This window comes from Armigeres subalbatus, chromosome 1 (assembly GCF_024139115.2).
Source record: "Armigeres subalbatus isolate Guangzhou_Male chromosome 1, GZ_Asu_2, whole genome shotgun sequence".
Taxonomy (NCBI): Eukaryota; Metazoa; Arthropoda; class Insecta; order Diptera; family Culicidae; genus Armigeres; species Armigeres subalbatus.
In genome coordinates, this window is record NC_085139.1 from 286,306,532 (window position 1) to 286,325,768 (window position 19,237).

The 19,237-nt window shown below is 39.5% G+C and overlaps 2 protein-coding genes and 1 long non-coding RNA gene across 4 annotated transcripts; 2 read left to right on the forward strand and 1 right to left on the reverse strand.

Moving 5' to 3' along the window:
* The first annotated feature begins 1,680 nt into the window (after window positions 1–1,680).
* On the forward strand, window positions 1,681–10,301 carry LOC134207676 (uncharacterized). 2 transcript variants are annotated; one of them, XM_062683468.1, is made up of 3 exons: window positions 1,681–1,926; window positions 2,249–2,625; window positions 9,887–10,301. In XM_062683468.1, exons 2-3 carry the CDS (start codon window positions 2,274–2,276, stop codon window positions 10,054–10,056), a joined length of 522 nt encoding a protein of 173 aa, XP_062539452.1. In that variant the 5' UTR covers window positions 1,681–1,926; window positions 2,249–2,273; the 3' UTR covers window positions 10,057–10,301. The 2 variants fall into 2 exon arrangements, with proteins under 2 accessions (XP_062539452.1, XP_062539451.1); XM_062683467.1 differs by having other exon boundaries at window positions 2,274–2,625.
* A 609-nt stretch (window positions 10,302–10,910) lies between these two features.
* Window positions 10,911–13,491, reverse strand: LOC134207678 (uncharacterized). The gene is made up of 6 exons (XR_009978404.1): window positions 13,419–13,491; window positions 13,181–13,358; window positions 12,896–13,114; window positions 11,680–12,656; window positions 11,464–11,611; window positions 10,911–11,363 (listed from the first exon to the last, which is right to left on the reverse strand). It is a non-coding gene; the product is annotated as an uncharacterized LOC134207678 (long non-coding RNA).
* A 2,240-nt stretch (window positions 13,492–15,731) lies between these two features.
* Window positions 15,732–16,282, forward strand: LOC134215301 (UPF0729 protein AAEL015238). The gene has a single exon (XM_062694522.1). The coding sequence runs from the start codon at window positions 15,848–15,850 to the stop codon at window positions 16,136–16,138; it is 291 nt and encodes a 96-aa protein (XP_062550506.1). The 5' UTR covers window positions 15,732–15,847; the 3' UTR covers window positions 16,139–16,282.
* The last annotated feature ends 2,955 nt before the right edge of the window (window positions 16,283–19,237 follow it).

The window sequence follows — 19,237 nt, forward strand, 5'->3', positions numbered from 1 at the left end:
GGAATAAACACGAAAATTCCTCGAAGGTCTGCTTCGCAATCACAAAATGTACTCTACAGACGGAATCCTACGTCAACATGCCTCGGAGTTCTACTCGCTCCGGAATGAACAAAAATTGTCTCGAACACCTCCTCTGTATTCGCAAAGTGTGGTCCTCTAAAGAAAACCCAGACGTAGTCCTACGTAAACATGCCTCGGATTTCCACTCGCTCCGGAATCCTGCTTCGCATTTGCAAAGTGGTCACAGACGTAGTTCGACGTCAACATGCCTCGGAGTTCTAATCGCATTCACAAAATAAAATGCCTCGGAGACCTGCTCGCTCCGGAATAAACAAAAAAAATGCCTCGGAAACCTGCTCGTTCCGGAATAAACAAAAAAATGCCTCGGAGACCTGCTCGCTCCGGTATCTTTTATTATATCCTCGGGAGACCTGCTCGCTCCGGGATCATGTTTTATTAAACACTCGAAGACTCGCTTCGGTAATTTTTTTTCTATGATTTCGGAGACCTGCTCGCTCCGAAATCCACAACATGAGAGCATACTTACCATTTAGTAACTAGCACATTAATGGATGTGGCAAGCACCATTTTCATGCGCTAGTTACAAATATAAAACCAAACACTACCGACTGCGACATGTCGTATTCCATCCGAAAACGGCTGAATGGAATCCGAATCCGCCGTTGAAGAGCGGTGCGACTGTTCGTTTTAAAATTCGACAACAAACTGACGGTGCAATCTTCGTCGTTGCTACGCAACCCGATGGCGCTACCAACACCATCTCACACTGCGGTGGCTGCAATGCGCTAGCATTGCCATACCCCGCCGCGCAACCTCTCTCAGCCCTTCACAAGCTACCGATTCCTTGGCACACGCTTAAATGAAGCAAAGTTCGTCAGAAAATTCAATATGTTGCTCTCCATACTCTCAAATACTCAATCATGCACAGATTCTTTCACGATAGAGGTCAATATTAGTGCATATGCAAAATTGAGAGTTCGAATCAAGTCTAATGTAAAACTTGCCACATTGTACGGTAAATTGGGGCACGCGAAATATGTGGTTTCACGATTGGTATATTTGATTGCTTATGTTTAATGTACTATCCGCAATAGCAGAATCAATTCATAGTCTAGAATCACTTATACAAACTAAAATCATTAGCCGCTTACTCTGAATACTACAGAACCCTCAACCTCCTACGCTCTAGATAGGCGTGATAACCCCTACACAACAAGACCACTGAAAGGTCACGTTTGCGGAAAAGCCTTTGGCACAGCAGAGTGCGATTGAATTCGCATTCTATACCGTCCCGCCCAGTCCGTTACTGGGGGGCATGGAGTGCGATCCTCTCGTTTAATAAACAATGTGGATATACAACAGTAAAGCACATGTGGAGATTGGGCAAATCAAGCATCCGAAAGATATTCAATTTGCAAAAAAAGGGCTAACCGCGGTGGAGGTTGGTACTTGGATCATTGACGAATACATAGACGGAGGGGTGGCCATTTTTCCGGGCACCACTATATACCCCTGGGGAGTGACGGATTACAATTATTATAATCACTCGACCATTGAGAAGCCCCTCAATTCGAACCATGAAAACAAAAATGAAAATGACAACTGTTGTCAAACTGACGTGCACAATTGTCATTTTCATTTTTGTTTTCATCTGAAAACCGATCGCACATCGCGTCCAACGGTTGTTCTCGTTTCCGATATGGAATCGCTCCAACAGCAGCACCAGCACCATTTATCGGGAAGTGAGGTTGCCGGTACACGCACCGGAGGTGCTAGTGCTCCTATCACAACGATCACCACGCCACGACCAGCACCACCAGCTCCACCGCCGCAGTGCTACTTGCCGACCTGAGTTCAATTCGCATAAAAGGCGACGAATTGTCGCAGTCTGCTTCATCTCCTTTGGTAAGTGTTAACATTCCCTGAATCAAAATTTACCTTTGTTTTGTAATGATATGGAAATGCTAATATCATCTTCCAAACTTGGACGTACATGTTCATGATAGCATTAGAGGCGAAAGTATAGAATTGATAGTTCCGTTAGGATCCTAACGGAACTATCAATTCTATACTTTCGCCTCTAATGCTATCATGAACATGTACGTCCAAGTTTGGAAGATGATATTAGCATTTCCATATCATTGTAAATCGTTTAACTTCACGTAGAAGTAACACACACGAAATCATTAATTTAGTTTGTTTTGTACTTAAATGCCAATATTTACAGTGAATTGATCTATCTTCTCATACAGATGAGCAGCCGATCGAAGGAAATACCCGGCCTGGACAGCCAACGGTCTAGCCACTGTCCGGTGGTACGGGAGGGTCCCGCGCTGGGTTGCAATTTCTGCTGGAACACAAGGAGGATACTGCGACGGAAAACCAAGTACCACTGTCCCGAGTGCCAGACGAACTTGTGCATTGCGCCCTGCTTCCAGGAGTATCACGAACGCCAATCGGCGGAGAACCCTGCCCCCACCAGCAACGACATCGGAAGCGGCTGTGTGTATGGTGTAGGTGGATTGTACGCAAAAGTGGATCTCCGATTTGTTGAGAACCTTTACTTTTGCGGAATTGTGTCATTCTCTTTGTTGTTTTTGATGGGTAAGAATAGAACACACATTCAGACTATTGCTAGGAAGAAACATTTTTTGTAACGCTGCCTCCGGCTTGGATCGCTCCCCCGATCACGCTCGTCTACTCAGATTTACCTGGACCGTTTTACTGTATTCGGATTTTCTTTGAAATAATCAACCAAGAGGCGGAAAAAGTATACAATTATTAACGAAGATGTTTTACAAATCAAATTCGGTAGAAAAACACACACATCTGCTAGAAGGCGACGATGATCGTAATCCATTTTGTCGCGGAGTGACCGCTTGGAGGTTCAGGTCATATTTGTGAAAGTTTTCCCGTACAATATAACATATTTGGACCGGCATCGGAAGTCGAACCCAGCCACCCTCAGCATGGTCTTGCTTTGTAGCTGCGAGTCTTACCGCACGGCTAAGGAGGGCCCTTAATTATTACGAACACATATCTTAGGGTCACTTAAAAAAGAACTTTTTATAGGATATCCGGAAATCCACATAATACATCAATCGACTCAGCTCGATAAATTAATTGATTGGTTTGTTGCCTAATTGATTACTAAGTTGCTTGATTGCTTTATTAGTTGGTTGGTTGCTTGATTGATCGTAGCTTGCTTGAATGATAGAATGGTGAGTTCCTTGATTGGTTGACTGGTTGGTTGCTTGATTTGTTAGTTAATTAATGGGTTGGCTGCTTGATTATTTGGTTGCTTAATTAGTGGGTTATTTGGTTGGTCGGCTTGTTAGTTGATTAGTTGTTTTGTTGGTTGCTTGAATGGTTGATTGGTTAATTGGTTGGTTGATTGATTGATTTGTTAGTTGGTGAAATGATTATTTGCTTGATAAGTTAGTTGGTTGATTGATAGCTTGTTTGATTCGTTAGTTGCTTGATTGGTTAATGATTGCTTGATTGATTGGAAGTGGTCTTGAATGATTGTTTGCTTGATTGGTTAGTTTTTTGATTGATTGGTTGCCAAATTGGTTGGTTAGTTGCTTGATTGGTTAGTTGTTTGATTGGTTGGTTGCCTAATTGGTTGGTTAGTTGCTTGATAGGTTAATTTGTTGCTTGATTTATTTTTAATTGATTGGTAGCTTGCTTGAATGGTTGAATGATTGGTTGCTTTGTTGATTGGTAAGATGCTTGATAGGATGGTTGTTTAATAGGATGGTTGCCTAATTTAGTTTATTGGTATCTTGCTTGAATGGTTGATTGATTGTTTTGTTGGTTGCTTGAATGGTTTTTATGTTGGTTGCTTGAAAAGTTGATTGGGTTACTTGATTCATTAGTAGGTTGTTTGATTAGTTTGTTGTTTCATTGGTTGATTGACAGGCTGGTGGATTGGTAGGTTGTTTGAATGGTTGGTTGGTTGATTGGTAGCTTGCTTGAATGGTTGAATAATTGAGTGGTTGGTAGGTTGATTTGTTAGTTGGTTGAATGGTTGGTTGGTAGCTCGCTTGAATGCCTAATTGTTTTATTGGTTGGTTAGTTAATTGGTAGCTTGCTTAAATAGTTGATTTATTGGTTGCTTGATTTTTTGGTCTGCTGGTTAGTTGATTATTTGTTTTTTAGTTGCTTGATTGGTTGATTAGTTGGTTGGTTGATTGATTGATTAGTTGATTTGTTAGTTGGTTAAATGTTTAATTGCTTGATTGGTAGCTTGCTTGAATGGTTGATTGGTAGATTGGTTAATGGTTGCATGATTAATGGGAAGTGGGTTAGAATGATTGTTTGTTTGATTGATTAGTTGGTTACTTGATTCGTTTGTTGTTTGGTTGATTTGCTGGTTAATTAGTTGCTTGATTGGATAATTGGTTACTTTATTGATTGGTTGCTTGATTGGTAACTTGCTTGAATGGTTGGTTGCTTGATTGGTTTATTTGTTGGTTAGTTCACTGGTATCTTGCTTAAATGATTAATTGCTTGATTGGTTTGTTATTTGATTGATTTGTTGGTTGCTTAGTTGGGGGGTTGGTAGATTGATTAGTTGCTTGATTGGTTAATTGTTTGCTTAATTGATTGGAAGTGGGCTTGAATGATTGGTTGCTCGATTGTTTAGTTGGTAACTTCATTCTTTACTTATAAAGTTGATTGATTAATTGGTTGCTCGATTGATTGTTGCTTTAATTTGTTCTTCTTCTTATTGGCATTACATCCCCACACTGGGGCAGAGCCGCCTCGCAGCTTAGTGTTCATTAAGCACATCCACAGTTATTAACTGTGAGGTTTCTAAGCCAGGTTACCATTTTCACATTCGTATATAATGAGGCTAACACGATAATACTTTTATGCCCAGGGAAGTCGAGACAATTCCCAATCCGAAAATTGCCTAGACTGGCACCGGGAATTGAACCCAGCCACCCTCAGCATGATCTTGCTTTGTAGCCGCGCCTCCTACCGCACGGCTAAGGAGGGCCCCTGCTTGATTTGTTAGTTGGCTGAATGGTTGGTTACTTGATTGGTAGTTGCTTGGTAGGTTGGTTGCCTAATTGGTTTATTGGTTGGTTAGTTCTTTGGTAGCTTGCCTAAATGATAGATTGGTTGGTTGATTGGTTTGTTGCTTGATTGATTGGATGGTTGCTTAATTGATGGGTTGGTTGATTGATTAGTTGCTTGATTGGTTAATTGGTTGCTTGAGTGATTGGAAGTGGGCTTGAATGGTTGGTTGCTCGATAGGTTAGTTGCTTATTTGGTTGCTTGTGAAGTTGATTAGTAGTTTTATTGATTGCTTGAATGGTGAATTGATTGATTCTTTGATTGGTTGATAAGTTGGTTGGTTCATTGATTGCTTGGTTGATTGGTAGCTAGCTCACTAATAACTGTGGAAGTGCTTAATGAACACTAAGCTACGAGGCGGCTCTGTCCCAGTGTGGGATGTAATGCCAATAAGAAGAAGAAGGTATTGATTACCAAAGTTTCGTGGTTTGCAAAGAACGGAATTTCAGTTCAATATCTGAAAGCAGTTACGGTTTTACCTAGTCATTCGATAATAAATAGAAACCGGAAGCAGCTGTTGATCGTCGCAAACCTAAAAATAAGGTGGCATACTCCGACGGCCTTGTGTTGGAACCAATAAAGGGGTTTATGAATGCAACATTTGCTTTACTACGACTACCGATGCAGAAGATTATGAGAACGCCGGCGCTCAGATCCTCCAAAGAAGCAAAATGGGAATATTGTCTCGCCAAATTCGGAAACTCGTCGAGAGCAGAAAATTAGTGAAACAGCTAATGAAAACAATATTCGCCAGATGCGCTCAATTTTTCATTTTTCATTGATTATATTTACGGAGATACATTTGCATGACTTGGTGACTCGCATTGCTGCCCACACTACCGTAATCTATATACATAAAAACGAATTTCTGTCTGTCTGAACCTTATAGACTCCGAAAGTACTGAACCGATCGGCGTAAAAATTTATATGCAGAGGTTTTTGGGGTCAGGGAAGGTTCTTAAGATGGTTCGAGACCCCTCCCTCCTTTGGAAAGGGGGGCTCCCATACAAATGAAACCGAAATTTCTGCATAACTCGAGAACTAATTTTAGGCGAAACGAAGTTTGTCGGGTCTGCTAGTATGTAATAAATTACCGTAATGATTACGAATACATACCTATTTTAAGATCACTTCAAAACGAACTTTTGTTGAGAGGCCCGAAGATCCATATTGTTACACATCAATCGACTCAGCTAAGTTGCTTGGTTGATTGATTGGTATGGTAGCTTGCTTGAATGGTTGAATGGCTGGTTGCTTGAGTGGTTGACTGGTTGGTTTACTGGTTGATTGATTGGTTGTGGTTACTTAGTTGATTGGTTGATTAGTTGGTCGGCTGGTTAGTTGATAAATTGTTTTGTTGATTGCTTAGTTAATTAGTTGGTTGGTTGCTTGATTGGTTGATTAGTTGGTTGGTTGCTTGATTGCTTGGTAGATTGATAGCTTGTTTGACTGGTTGGTTACTTGATTGTTTGGTTGATTATTTGGTTGGCTGCTGCTTGATTTGTTAGTTGGTAGTATGGCATGGTTGATTGGTTGGTTGCTTGACAGGCTGATTGATTGGTTAGTCGGCTGGTTAGTTGATTATTTGTTTTGTTGGTTGCTTGGTTGATTAGTTAATAAGTTGATTGGTACCTTGCTTGAATGGTTGGTTGCTTGATTAGGATTTATTTTTAAATTCTGCTCAAGCTTTTCACGGTGAAATAAAAGACAAATTGTTGTTCTCCATATAAGTAAAATCAAAATTGATCATGTAGATAAGTTTTGAATCAATTAAACTCATTAGTCATATTTAATGAATATTCCCGATTAAAGTTCATATTGAAGAAAGCTGAATTTGGATGTTTTATGATGTTAAGCTTTTTTAGATTTGACCGTTGCTCGGCGTTGGTGTTGGTGTTGGCTACGCTAAACATGAGCTTTTAGCATAGGCCTGGCTTGACTGGTTGATTGAATGGTTGGTCGGCTGGTTAGTTCATATGTTGTTTTGTTGGTTGCTTTAATGGTTGCTTGGTTGATGATTAGTTGGTTGGTTGCTAGATTGCTTAGTTAGTAGCTTGCCTGAATGGCTGATTGCTGGATTAGTTGGTTGGTTGCTTAATTGGTTGATTGTTTGCTTTACTGGTTGATTGAATGGTTTGAAAGGCTGGCTAGTTTATTAATTGTTTTGTTGGTTGCTTGAATGGTTGATTGGTTGGTTGCTTATTTGGTTGATTAGCTTGTTGGTTGCTTGATTTGTTAGTTGATTGATTGGTTGGTTATTCGGTTGCTTGATTGGTTGACTGGTTGGTTGGTTGCTTGCTTGATTTGTTAGTTGGTTGAATGGTTATTTGCTTAATTGGTTGATTAGTTGCTTAATTGATTGATTGGTAGGTTATTTGGTTGATTGGTTGCTTGACTGATTGATTGATTGGTTGGTCGGCTTGTTAGTTGTTTTGTTGGTTGCTTGAATGGTTAATTGGTTGGTTGCTTATTTGATTGATTAGCTTGTTGGTTGATTGATTGATTACTTAGTTGGTTGATTGGTAGCTTGCTTGATTGGTTGGTTGCTGGATTAGTTGATTGATTGATGGTTGGTTACTTATTTGGTTGATTGGTTGTGGTTATTTAGTTGATTGGTTGCTTGATTGGTTGGTCGTCTCGTTAATTGATAAGTTGTTTAGTTGATTGATTAATTAGTTGGTTAGTTGCTTGATTGGTTGGTTGCTTGCTTGTTTGGTTGGTTGGTTGCTTGATTGCTTGGTTGATTATTTGGTTGATTGCAGCTTGATTTGTTATTTGGTAGTATGGTTGATTGGTTGGTTGCTTGACAGGTTGATTGATTGGTTAGTAGGCTGGTTAGTTGATTAGTTGTTTTGTTGGCTGCTTGGTTGATTGGTTAATAAGATGATTGCTGGATTGGTTGGTTATTTAGTTGATTGGTTGTTTGATTGGTTATTGGTTGGTTGCTTGATTGGTTGATTGGCTGGTTGGTTGCTTGATTGCTTGGTTGATTGGTAGCTTGCTTGAATTGTTGGTTGCTTGATTGTTGGTTGGTTGCTTGACTGGTTGATTGGTTGGTTGCTTGTTGGTTAGTAGGCTGGTTAGTTGATTAGTTGTTTTGTTGATTGTTTGATTGGTTAGTTATTTGGTTGATGGGTTGGTTGGTTGCTGCTTGATTTGTTAGTTGGTAGAATGGTTGATTGGTTGGTTGCTTCATTGTTGGTTGATTTATTGATTGGTTGGTAATTTGGTTGATTGGTTGCTTGACTGGTTGATTGGCTGGTCGGCTGGTTAGTTGATATGTTGTTTTGTTGGTTGCTTCAATGGTTGCTTGGTTGGTTGATTAGTTGATTCGTTGCTTGATTGATTGGTAGCTTGCTTGAATGGCTGATTGCTGGATTAGTTGGTTGGTAGCTTGATTGGTTGGTTATTTGGTTGATGGGTTGCTTTACCGTTTGATTGAATGATTGGTCGGCTGATTGGTTGATTAGTTGTTTTTTTGGTTTCTTGATTGGTTGATTGGTCGGTTGTTGCTTGATTTGTTAGTTGGTAGAACTGTTGATTAGTTGGTTCCTTGATAGTTGGCTGGTTGCTTCATTGTTTGTTGGTTGCTTGGTTGGTTATTTAGTTGATTGGTTGCTTGATTGGCTAATCCAGCAATCTAATCCAACCCATCAGCCAAATAACCAAATAATCAAGCAACCTAGCAATCAACTTATTAATCAATCAACCAAGCAATCAACAAAACAACTAATCAACTAACCAGCCTACTAACCAACAAGCAACCAACCAATCAACCGGTCAACCAACCAACCAACAATGAAGTAACCAATCAATCAACCATACTTCCAACTAACAAATCAAGCAGCAACCAACCAATCAAGTAAGCTACCAACCAACTAATCAACCACCAAGCAACCAACAAAAAAACATGTCAACTAACCAGCCGACCAACCAATCAAGCAAGCAATCAACCAACCAATCAACCATTCTACCAACTAACAAATCAAGCAGCAATCAATCAAATAACCAACCATTCAAGCAAGCTACCAATCCACCAAACAATCAAGCAACCAACCATTCAAGCAAGCTACCAGTCAACCAAGCAATCATTCAACCAACCAACTAATCAACCAATCAAGCAACCAACAAAACAACATATGATCTAACGAGCTACCAATCAACTTATTAACCAATCAACCAAGCAACCAACAAAACAACTAATCAACTAACCAGCCGACTAACCAATCAAGCAACCAACCAATCAACCAACCAACAATTCAAGCAAGCTACCAATCTACCAAGCAATCAAGCAACCAACCAGCTAATCAACTAATTAAGCAACCAACCATTCTACAAACTAACAAATCAAGCAGCAACTCATCAACCAAATAACTAATCAATCAAACGACCATCCATTCAAGCATGCTACCAATCAACCAATCAACTAATCAACCAATCAAGCAACCAACCAATAATCAACCAACCAACCAACTAATCAATCAATCAAGCAACCAACCAATTAGCTATCCAAGCAACCAACAAAACAACTAATCAACTAACCAGCCGACCAACAATCAATCAACCAGTCAAGCAACCAACCAACTATCAACAATTCAACAGTTTTACTACCTAACAAATCAAGCAGCAACCAACCAACCAATCAATCATTCTACCAACTAACAAATCAAGCAACCAACCAATAATCAGGCAACCATCCAACTAATCTACCAATCAAGCAATTAACAAAACAACTAATCAACCCATCAAGCAACCAAGCAACTTTTTTGCTCTTTTTTAGGATTTGAAGTCTCTGAAGACCGCCGACTAACCGTGCCGCTAGGTTTTTTCTACAGTGGAAATCCAATCGGAACTGTCCAAGTGAAAAGCCGTCGTGCTATTACGTTGTCGTCGTGCTATTACATCGGATCGGAATTGCGGATTTATGATGACTCACTATCGCTGATATAGCCATATTGCTATTAGCCAACTACCTAAATCTCTTTTTGACAATAGAAAGCTGTAAAAAATAATACGCATAAATAATTATTAAGTACTGAATGCTCCCGTTTGGCACACCGCTCGAAAAATAAAACAGAAAAAAGGATAATTCATACAAATCAACTCTAGTTGGTCGCTCAATGTGAACGTTTTAAAACAATGTACACGCCCGTTTCAAATCACTTAGAGACTGAGTGAAATTGTATTGCCGTCTCTTTTCTTCCCACGGAAAAGTTACTCAATTTTCTTAAATTTTGAGTAGTTCCACTTTTTACGAAAATTGAGTAACTTTTCAGTGAGAAAAAAAGAGACGGCAATACAATTTCACTCAGTCTCTGAGTGATTGAAACGGGTGTGTAGGAATACGGATGGTATTCCCGGCACACCCTTGTTTATTAACAAAAATTGCTTTTGTTATAACTCCTCCGTAATTCTATGTGCTCATTCGAGAATTTACAATGTTGTATTTGAGCTCAAAGCCCTGAACGCAATGGAACAAAAGGGCTACGGGAACGGCAGGATTTGACAGGGAATATATCGGCTAAATGTCAAATCTTGCCGTTACCGTCAGGGTTCATTCACAAATTACATAACGCTGAAATAGACCATTTTCAACCCCCACCCACCCCCTCGTAACGTGTTTTGTATGGAAGGGTTATAAAATTTGTATGGGCCGTAACGCTCGGACAGACACCCTCCCACCCCCTAAAGCGTTATGTAATTTGTGAATGGGCCCTCACCGTTCCGTTTCATTACGTTCAGGCCTTAAAGACGGTATGCCGAAGCGCAATAGCCGGAAATACCTGCCGATACCTTATGTTGGGGATTACTTGGTATACAGTGCATTTCCAACAATGTTAATAGAAAAAATTAACCCACTATGAATCTCTCTATTTGGGGCCCTCCTTAGCCGTGCGGTAAGACGCTACAAAGCAAGACCATGCTGTGGGTGACTGGGTTCGATTCCCGTTGCCGGTCTAGGCATTTTTCGGATTTGAAATTGCCTCGACTTCCCTGGGCATAAAATTATCATCGTGTTAGCCTCATGATATACAAATGCAAAAATGGTAACTTGGCTTAAAAACTTCGCACTTAATAACTGTGGAAGTGCTTAATAAACACTATGCTGCGAGGCGGCTTTGTCCCAGTGTGGGGGTGTAATACCAATAAGAAGATGATGAATCTCGCACCAACAATCCCACTTAGGGGAAAGTGAAAATTAAAATATCCCCCGGATACTGCAGATTTGTCTCTTAGCCATCTATTTTAAGGCTTTTCTGTAACATAAGAAGAAAAAAAGGTTGATTAATTTAGTTGATTACAGTTTAAACATCTTGTTAAAATTGATTTGCTTCCTTTGCGAAATCCTACACTCACGTAAAAAACCTTCCGAAGTTTATTAGTTGGGGATTCCCTGTACTGGGTACCTGGATAGAAGTTCGCTAGGTACTTGGCTTTAACTACGATCTGCATCTCTTCAAACCTACGGCTTCAGGGTAGATGAATGTTGTTCTATGATGTACCTCTATAAATAGATTAATCAGAAAATTGAAGGTGAGATGTGAATACCCGAACGAGATCGTATCTACTTACCATTACCATCCGAAACTGATGTGGTTATTCGCAGCCGACAGATTTGCTGATCTACCTCGAGGGATTAATGTGTTGGAGAGCCTCGTACGTCACTTGGTATCCGACACCTTCCGGTCCGACATAGCTGGCTCATGCGAATACCGTTGCTGATTTTGAAACTGTACGCAGCTTCATTTATCGTTGATGATTTGTTATTGTGCCCAAATGGTGGCACTGGCATCAGCGGCGTCTGCATTCCGGGCTGCCCTCAATTGGTCCCCCACTGGTGCAGCCAAGGCCAACATAATCGGGTTGAAATTACAAATCGATTTGTTGAATATTAAATTTCCATACTTTTCGGCGATATGAGCCTTGATCAGAGCCCCAATGATGGCTACTTCCATGATGTACGGTTTTCCATTGAGCATCTGCGTCGGCTGACTTGCAATTTCGACGGTTCCGTTTTTACCGTACTTGATCTGTGCACCACCCTCATGCACCAGGGTTTCATAAGCGCAGCGGTGACTGTGAAGAAGGCATACCAGCACCACCGACACGTAGACTCCAACTCGCCTTTTCCGAACTGGCGTTCGAATTCAGCATTCTCATCAAAAAAACGACGCGATCATGCGTTTAATTATTCGCTTACTGTAAAAACAGATCCAGACCGAGATTTTCAATACTATGGCATTGTCCGACATCACCGTCAAATATTTGACTCCTTTTTTAGCGCAAGCTCCGACCAGGTTCTCCGGAACGCCACACAGTCCAAAGCCACCCAACACCGTAGCATTGTCCAGAATGTCGGCTACGGCTTCCTCGGCATTCAAAAATCTTGCCACACCGTTTTGTCATCGAGTAGCGACATGGAAGCACCTTCAGTGATCTCTAGTGTTTGCTGCGGAAGGCAGTGAACACTTTTTTGCTGCATAAGGTCTAAAACACTCCACGAATTTCCACTCGACGTGCTGTTTCTCAAAATACCTTCATCAAACATCCTGCAAATGAAATACGAGACAAAAATTATACACCGTATACTATTATGGTTAGCAAACTATTATATTCAGTCCAAACCGAAATGGTCCACCACTGGAAACCCATATGTTAATCATAATCCCGACAGCGCGTCAATACCGAAGGAAGGTTGAACCGAGGTTGAACTTATGGTTTATGACAAAATCGCACTTCGATAGTTGACTATTTCGGTTGTCGACAGAATACATTATATTTAACTTACCGTTCAGTGACCGCACAACACCGCAATCAATAATTTGCAATTAGTTCTACCCAAGGAGTTGGCGTCAGATGCATTCTTCCGAAATAAAAAAAAACTGGACTGCCAACAGTGGGTGCCACTCCTGCTGCAAGGACCTGCACGGACCACCGTCTCGTAACGACGAATCCTGCGATAGCGGCATCTTCTCCTGCAGAAATGATCTTTGTTTACGGAGCACATCTATGAACGGAGAATAATTCCTATAGCAAGAATGAAGGGATTTACCATAAATTAATCATACCTTACCTAATTTTGATCGTTTAGCAACTGATTCGCTGGATTCCTCTGTTCCAAAAGCTTCAAAAGAACCAGCAACAGACCGATCCTTTGGATTACAATACAGCGCATTGCACTATTCCACACGGCCAATCCTCGACTTCGCCTCCGACCGTGAGAGAAAGGGAAGTTGTATCCGAGGTTTTATCTGTAATAAATAGTTCAAATTTAAAAACCAATTCCACTGTAAACCCAGGAGGATTTGTACCTATATATACTTATCTTCAATTCTCCGATGATCAATGAACGTCTGGAATCAAGAAAAAACTATGATTTGATATATTTACTTATTTAATATGTGTGCTAATTGCGTGATTCTTTATACACGTTTTCTCATAATGATTATAAATATGACAATGAATTATTTAATGTTTTTCCGTTTTTTCAATGTTGGGTACTTTATGTGAGTTAGGTGCCTGCCAGAGTAGACGCGTCTACGCGACGCCGCGCGAAAACTGCACGCAAAGGAATAATAATCAATAATAAGGAGCTGTCAAATCGTATGGATGCTTCGCTTCGCACTACTCTGGCCGCACCCTTAGGTACAATTAAAATTGCGCTTCCTCAGCTCAAACGTTATATTTAATTATTATTTAAGCGCATTGCTCATAATCAACATAAAATGGAATAAACATTCATCATAAACTTACTTGTTTTTTTTATATTAGAATCGTTGGCCTTGTTTCTACGCTAGCGATGATCATTTCCGGAACAATCGTATGGTGCGTCGTCGGAGAAAAGTATGGGATATAATTGTTGCTCTTTAGAAGGCCAGTACGAACGCTACGCATGCTCAACTGCTAGCGGTCTTCCCAGGTCGTGTATAGGCGTTTGATGGCGGGAGATTATGCGGAGGTGTTTCATATGTGGGCAGACTTCCAGAAATTATCCCATAATTTACCGGTAGCGATCCTAAATATCCGACTGATGTTTAAACCATCGGTTCTTAACCGGAATACTATAGGTTGAAGCTGGCGATGAACACATACGTAGGATCGCAAGAAAATGATGAGATACAATCGACGGAGTTTGAACGGTGGTTTACAGGTTGCTTTGCGGAGACGTTTCTATTCGAGTCTGTGGGGAGATAAACGAGATAAATGATTATCGAAATTATTATTTCCAAAGCATTTCCATTTACCTTTCATCTGCAAATTAAACTATTGCTTCCTGAATATTAACACCAAATTTGACGCCATGGCCACAACCGTATACGCGAAGACCACATTATCCTTGATAAAGTGGTCTTCGATTTTATGAAGATGTGTTTGGATATCGTAAAAATAAGCAAAAATTCAAAACCGAAACGACGGAAACGACGACGCAAAGTGAGGGAGAAAAACAAACAGACAAACTGTCAAAACGTTGAGAGGGGTAACTCAGTGCTCGTAAAATATTTATGTAATGTAATTCGTCACCCACGAGGGGTATTTTCTTCAAAATGAAGAAGACATGGTGCCCGATTTTCTGATGGCTTTGTACCGGACATTTCGGTCTATGTATTCGTCAATGCTTGGATTCTGATGGCTTTTCCGCAAACGTGACCTTTAAGTGGTCTTGTTGTGTAGGGGTTATCACGCCTATCTAGAGAGTAGGAGGTTGAGGGTTCGAGTCCCTCCAAGACACGTGGATTCTTTTTCGCAAATTTCATATCAATTTGTCCATTTCGAAACATATGCTGTGCATATGCACAGTCAAGATATTTAACAAAAAAAATGGTTTTCGTACGGCCGAGTTGCCGAATAATATGCAATTAATTGCGGTTGAAAATTGTTGAAGTTATGAAAATATCAATTTATGGGGACACGGGTACCCTGTCGACCATCCACGTGTGTTTTTTTGTTGGTATAGACGAATCCAAGTAAAAATAAGAAGAAGACACACGACGGTGTTAACTTTGACAGATCCTACAGCGCAGCATAGGGAGATCATTTTAAAATGCTTATAATAAATTCTAGACAAATTGTAATTAAAATCTGATTGATGTACGGTACGGAAAAGTTCTGAATTACATATCTGGAAGCTTATCTCAATTTTTTTTAATATTTTCTAAAAATATATCTATCATACAGTTCGAAACTTTTTCCGTATCATACATCAATCAGATTTTAATTACGTTTTGTCTAGAATTTATTATAAGCATTTTAAAATGATCTCCCTATGCTGTGCTGTAGGATCTGTCAAAGTTAACACCGTCGTGTGTCTTCTTCTTATTTTTACTTGGATTCGTCTATAAGAGTCATACGGGAAATTTAGAAAAAGTTCGAAACAAAACAAAATTAGATTACAGATAAGAACATAAATTTGTTTTACCCAATACACCCCGAATGATGGAATTCAATATCCAAAACGGATAGAATTATTTATATATACATATTTACATGTACAGTAGATTGCAGTTTTCTGGGGAATCATCTTCTTTCGTTTTCACTGTCGAATGAATGATTGAATGAATTTTGTCATGAATTTAAGACTCATGAACACCGCTCGATTCGATATTATTTGACATTCTGTGATTGTCATGTTCAATACTTCTCACATCACATTCATAACAAGGAAGTTTCTACTACCTTGCTAACATTTTTATCATCGAGTATAAATTTAATTATTCGCAGAAGAAAAAAAAATCTCACAACGATGGTCTGCGTCCCGTGCTTTATCATTCCGGTTTTGCTGTTCCTGTGGCATCGGTTCGTGCAACCGTACGTGCTTCGGTTCTGGAATCCATGGGAGAAAAAAGACAAGGACGGTAACGTGATCAAGGACGGCAGCGAATTTCCGTTCCAGTGCAAAGGTGGTGTATGTCCGTTTCCAGTCAAGGACAAAAGCCAACAACAGGAAATAACTAACGGATCAGCTGCTAATGGAACGGAATCGGCGGCGGTGACGGCCGCTGGAGGCGAACCCGAAACCAAAAAGAGTCAGTAGTAAATATCGAAACTGTTGCTGGAAGATAGATAATTAATGGAAAGGCTGTATCAGGGGAAATAATTTTATTACTTGATGGTGAAAATGATATGTTTCGAGGAAACATTTTTTGATTATAATGTGAATGGTCGATACAAGTAAAAATTTGCTTAATTTTGATTTTATCCGAAATTTATTTTACACAGAAAATCCAGTCAAACATCCACACAACACTACACTATGTTTTGCGTTGTTATGTGCAGCTACTTTCAGAATTAAGCGTACAATGAATTATATTAATATAGGGTAACGGGTAATCAATGCTTATTTGAAAAAGTGTATCAAGCCGACTTTATTTATGTTACGCAAGATTCATGCATTTCTTCAACTGATAAACGCAATAAATCTGCGTGAAAAATTGCTTTGAGTCGGTTTGTTAGCAACCACTTAGGTACACGGAGAAAAATATTTGGTAAACACAAACAAATTTCAGTTTGCTTCAACCAAAAGTTTAGGTTGAATTCGGCCCAAACAATGATTCACTTTGAATCAACTGTGAACGTTGGTTGAAACAAACTAAAATTGTAGGTTGCTATTTCTCAGCTTATTTAGTTATGCTACGTTTTGACAGGGCAAGTGAATTGAACAACTCAGTTGAATTCAATTGACTTGCCAAAAGTTGAACATGTTCAACTTTCTTTTCATTCAAGTGAATTGAATTAAGGTGTTTACACGTTCAGTTCGCGTTGGATTCAAGCGACTTGCTCAATTCACTTGCCTTGTCTAAACGTAGCATTAGGTTTAACAAATATTTGTTTGAAATAACCATGATTATGGTTGTTTTATTTTGACAGCTACGAAAACAAAGCAAAATTTTGTTTGATTCAACCAAATAGTTTAGTTTGAAACAACCAAAATCTGCCTTGAAGCAACAACGCATTCATGTTTGAATCTATCAATGTTTTGGTTGTAATAACTATGCTGGTTTTTCAGTTTTTTATTATTATTCAATGAAATTCTATATGATAATTATTTTATTTATATTCATAATAATGTCGTCATTAAATATATAATTACGCATGTAAAATAAAAAGTGGACGTTCGTTACGAGGAAACGAGTTCTTCAATGCCGCTGCTCGTCGTTGTAATGGATCATGATCGACCTGAAAATATATTGAATGCCTGGAATGAATATAAAATTGAAAGTAAATTCATCTATTGTGGTTCACAGAATTAAGTCTTACTCACATCGAGAATAGTTCTTGGTATTGTCCATGTCTTCATTTTAATTTCAGAACTGCGGAACACTTAAAACCCGCAAATTCACAAATAACGCGTTATACTTGGTTGATGGTTTTTTGTGCTTCGTCATCCCGGTAAAACGAAGAAAACTAAACTTTTAGTTTATCTCAAACCCATGTTTAGGTTACTTTCAAACCAAACAAAATCTCTGGTTGGGTCAACATGATAAATTAGTTGAAACAACCTAATATTGAAGTTTAAAATATCAAACATAACACAATCATCAACAACCTGAATTATGGTAGAAACCAACTAAAATTTTAGTTTGCAAAAAACTTAAACAATGTTGTAGTAAGCATGCGTTTTGGGGTAGAAACAAATAAAAAAAGATGTTTGTGACAACCTATTCTTTGAACTTTGAATCAAATAACTCGGACTTAAAAACAACAAAAAATTTAGTTTGAAATTCAACCAACGTTTTGGTTGTTTCAAACTAGGTTGTTTTTGCTCCGTGATAGGCAGGCAGTGCAAGAGATTTTTCTCACGTCCCACTACATATTTTAGCATACATGTTAAATTCACTATTTTCATTAGTACAGTGACACAATTAACCAAAACTACAATATTAGAACACTTGTTGCCAAAATACGGCTGACGATTTTCACTTGAAACAGCGCATTATAATTGCCTACCTTACGGCTTTCACAAACGATTTACAATGAATAATGCACCAACATTTCATGGGCCGAAAAAACATCCAACACAAGAGCAAGATTAGGAAAATTGGTCGAACGTAAAGTCCATTTCGCACAAAACCTTTGATGGATTAAATGATAGATTTTGAACCATTATTGTTGTTTTTGAATACTTAGCGTAATAACCAAATGTAAGAAAGCCGTTTGGTGGCATAATTTCGGTAAGATCTTCAATATATGAATATCAACCACAGCATAATAGGCTAAGGTTTGAGCCTTATACACCCTACCTAATTTGAAAATTTGAAAGAAAAATAATGTCCATATGTCCGATGTTGGAAATTTGGATTCATCAGTACCAGCTAAGTTGCGAATTTAAATCTTTCACATATAGAATGGGATGTATGATGTAGACACTGAGAATCTCCAGGAAAGTGAAAATCGTAGGTTTTGCGGACGACGTGTCATTAACGGTAATGAGCGAGATAGAAGTGGAGTAACTGAGTTAGGCTACAGATAGCTCATCATAAAATGGACGTGCTATTAGTCAGCAACAACTGTAAGACGATTCGGCGGATGGAGTTAATTGTCGAATGACATGCGATAGCAGCGATGCGATCACTGATAAAGCAAACACCTGGGAGTGATGATTGACAAGCCGGTTGAGTTTCAGCAGCCACGTTGTCTACACCTGTAGAAAGTCACCGAAAGCAATATTATCGCAATAGCGAGGATCATGCCAAATGTCAGCGATCAAAGAAGTAGCACGCGGTGCAGGGGTGCAGAGCTAAAAACCAAGTGAACCGTTTGTTTGAGAAACTGCATATGTAACATTTTTGGTCAAAATGAGAATATATACTGCATCCTTGTCCAAAAATACGTATTGTGGCAAAAAAATACGAAAAAAAATTATTCTGGAATGTATGAATTTTTCTTTTGCACGGAAAATTCTGAGTGAAGCGTACCATTGGTACTTCGCGTACCTGAAGGAATAAAATAGACCCCATCTCGCGGTCCTTAGCCTCTTACCCAGCAACTCCTATTCCTACCTCCCCGTGGTGCTGGCCGGGATACGAGCAACCTTAGGGAAGATCGGGTAACCAACCCCGGTGGGAACTATGGTCGTATGCTGACAGGGAAGGGCGGGGGTTTGCTCATCTCCGGAGGTGAAGGAGGGACTCTA

What these genes read in the sequence shown, in the direction of transcription:
- LOC134207676 (XM_062683468.1), top strand. Translation starts at nt 2,274, where the DNA reads ATGAGCAGCCGATCGAAGGAAATACCCGGCCTGGACAGCCAACGGTCT. An exon ending in CTCTTTGTTGTTTTTGATGG is followed by an intron (nt 2,626 to 9,886) that starts GTAAGAATAGAA and finishes GCTCTTTTTTAG; the next exon opens with GATTTGAAGTCTCTGAAGAC.
- LOC134215301 (XM_062694522.1), top strand. Translation starts at nt 15,848, where the DNA reads ATGGTCTGCGTCCCGTGCTTTATCATTCCGGTTTTGCTGTTCCTGTGG.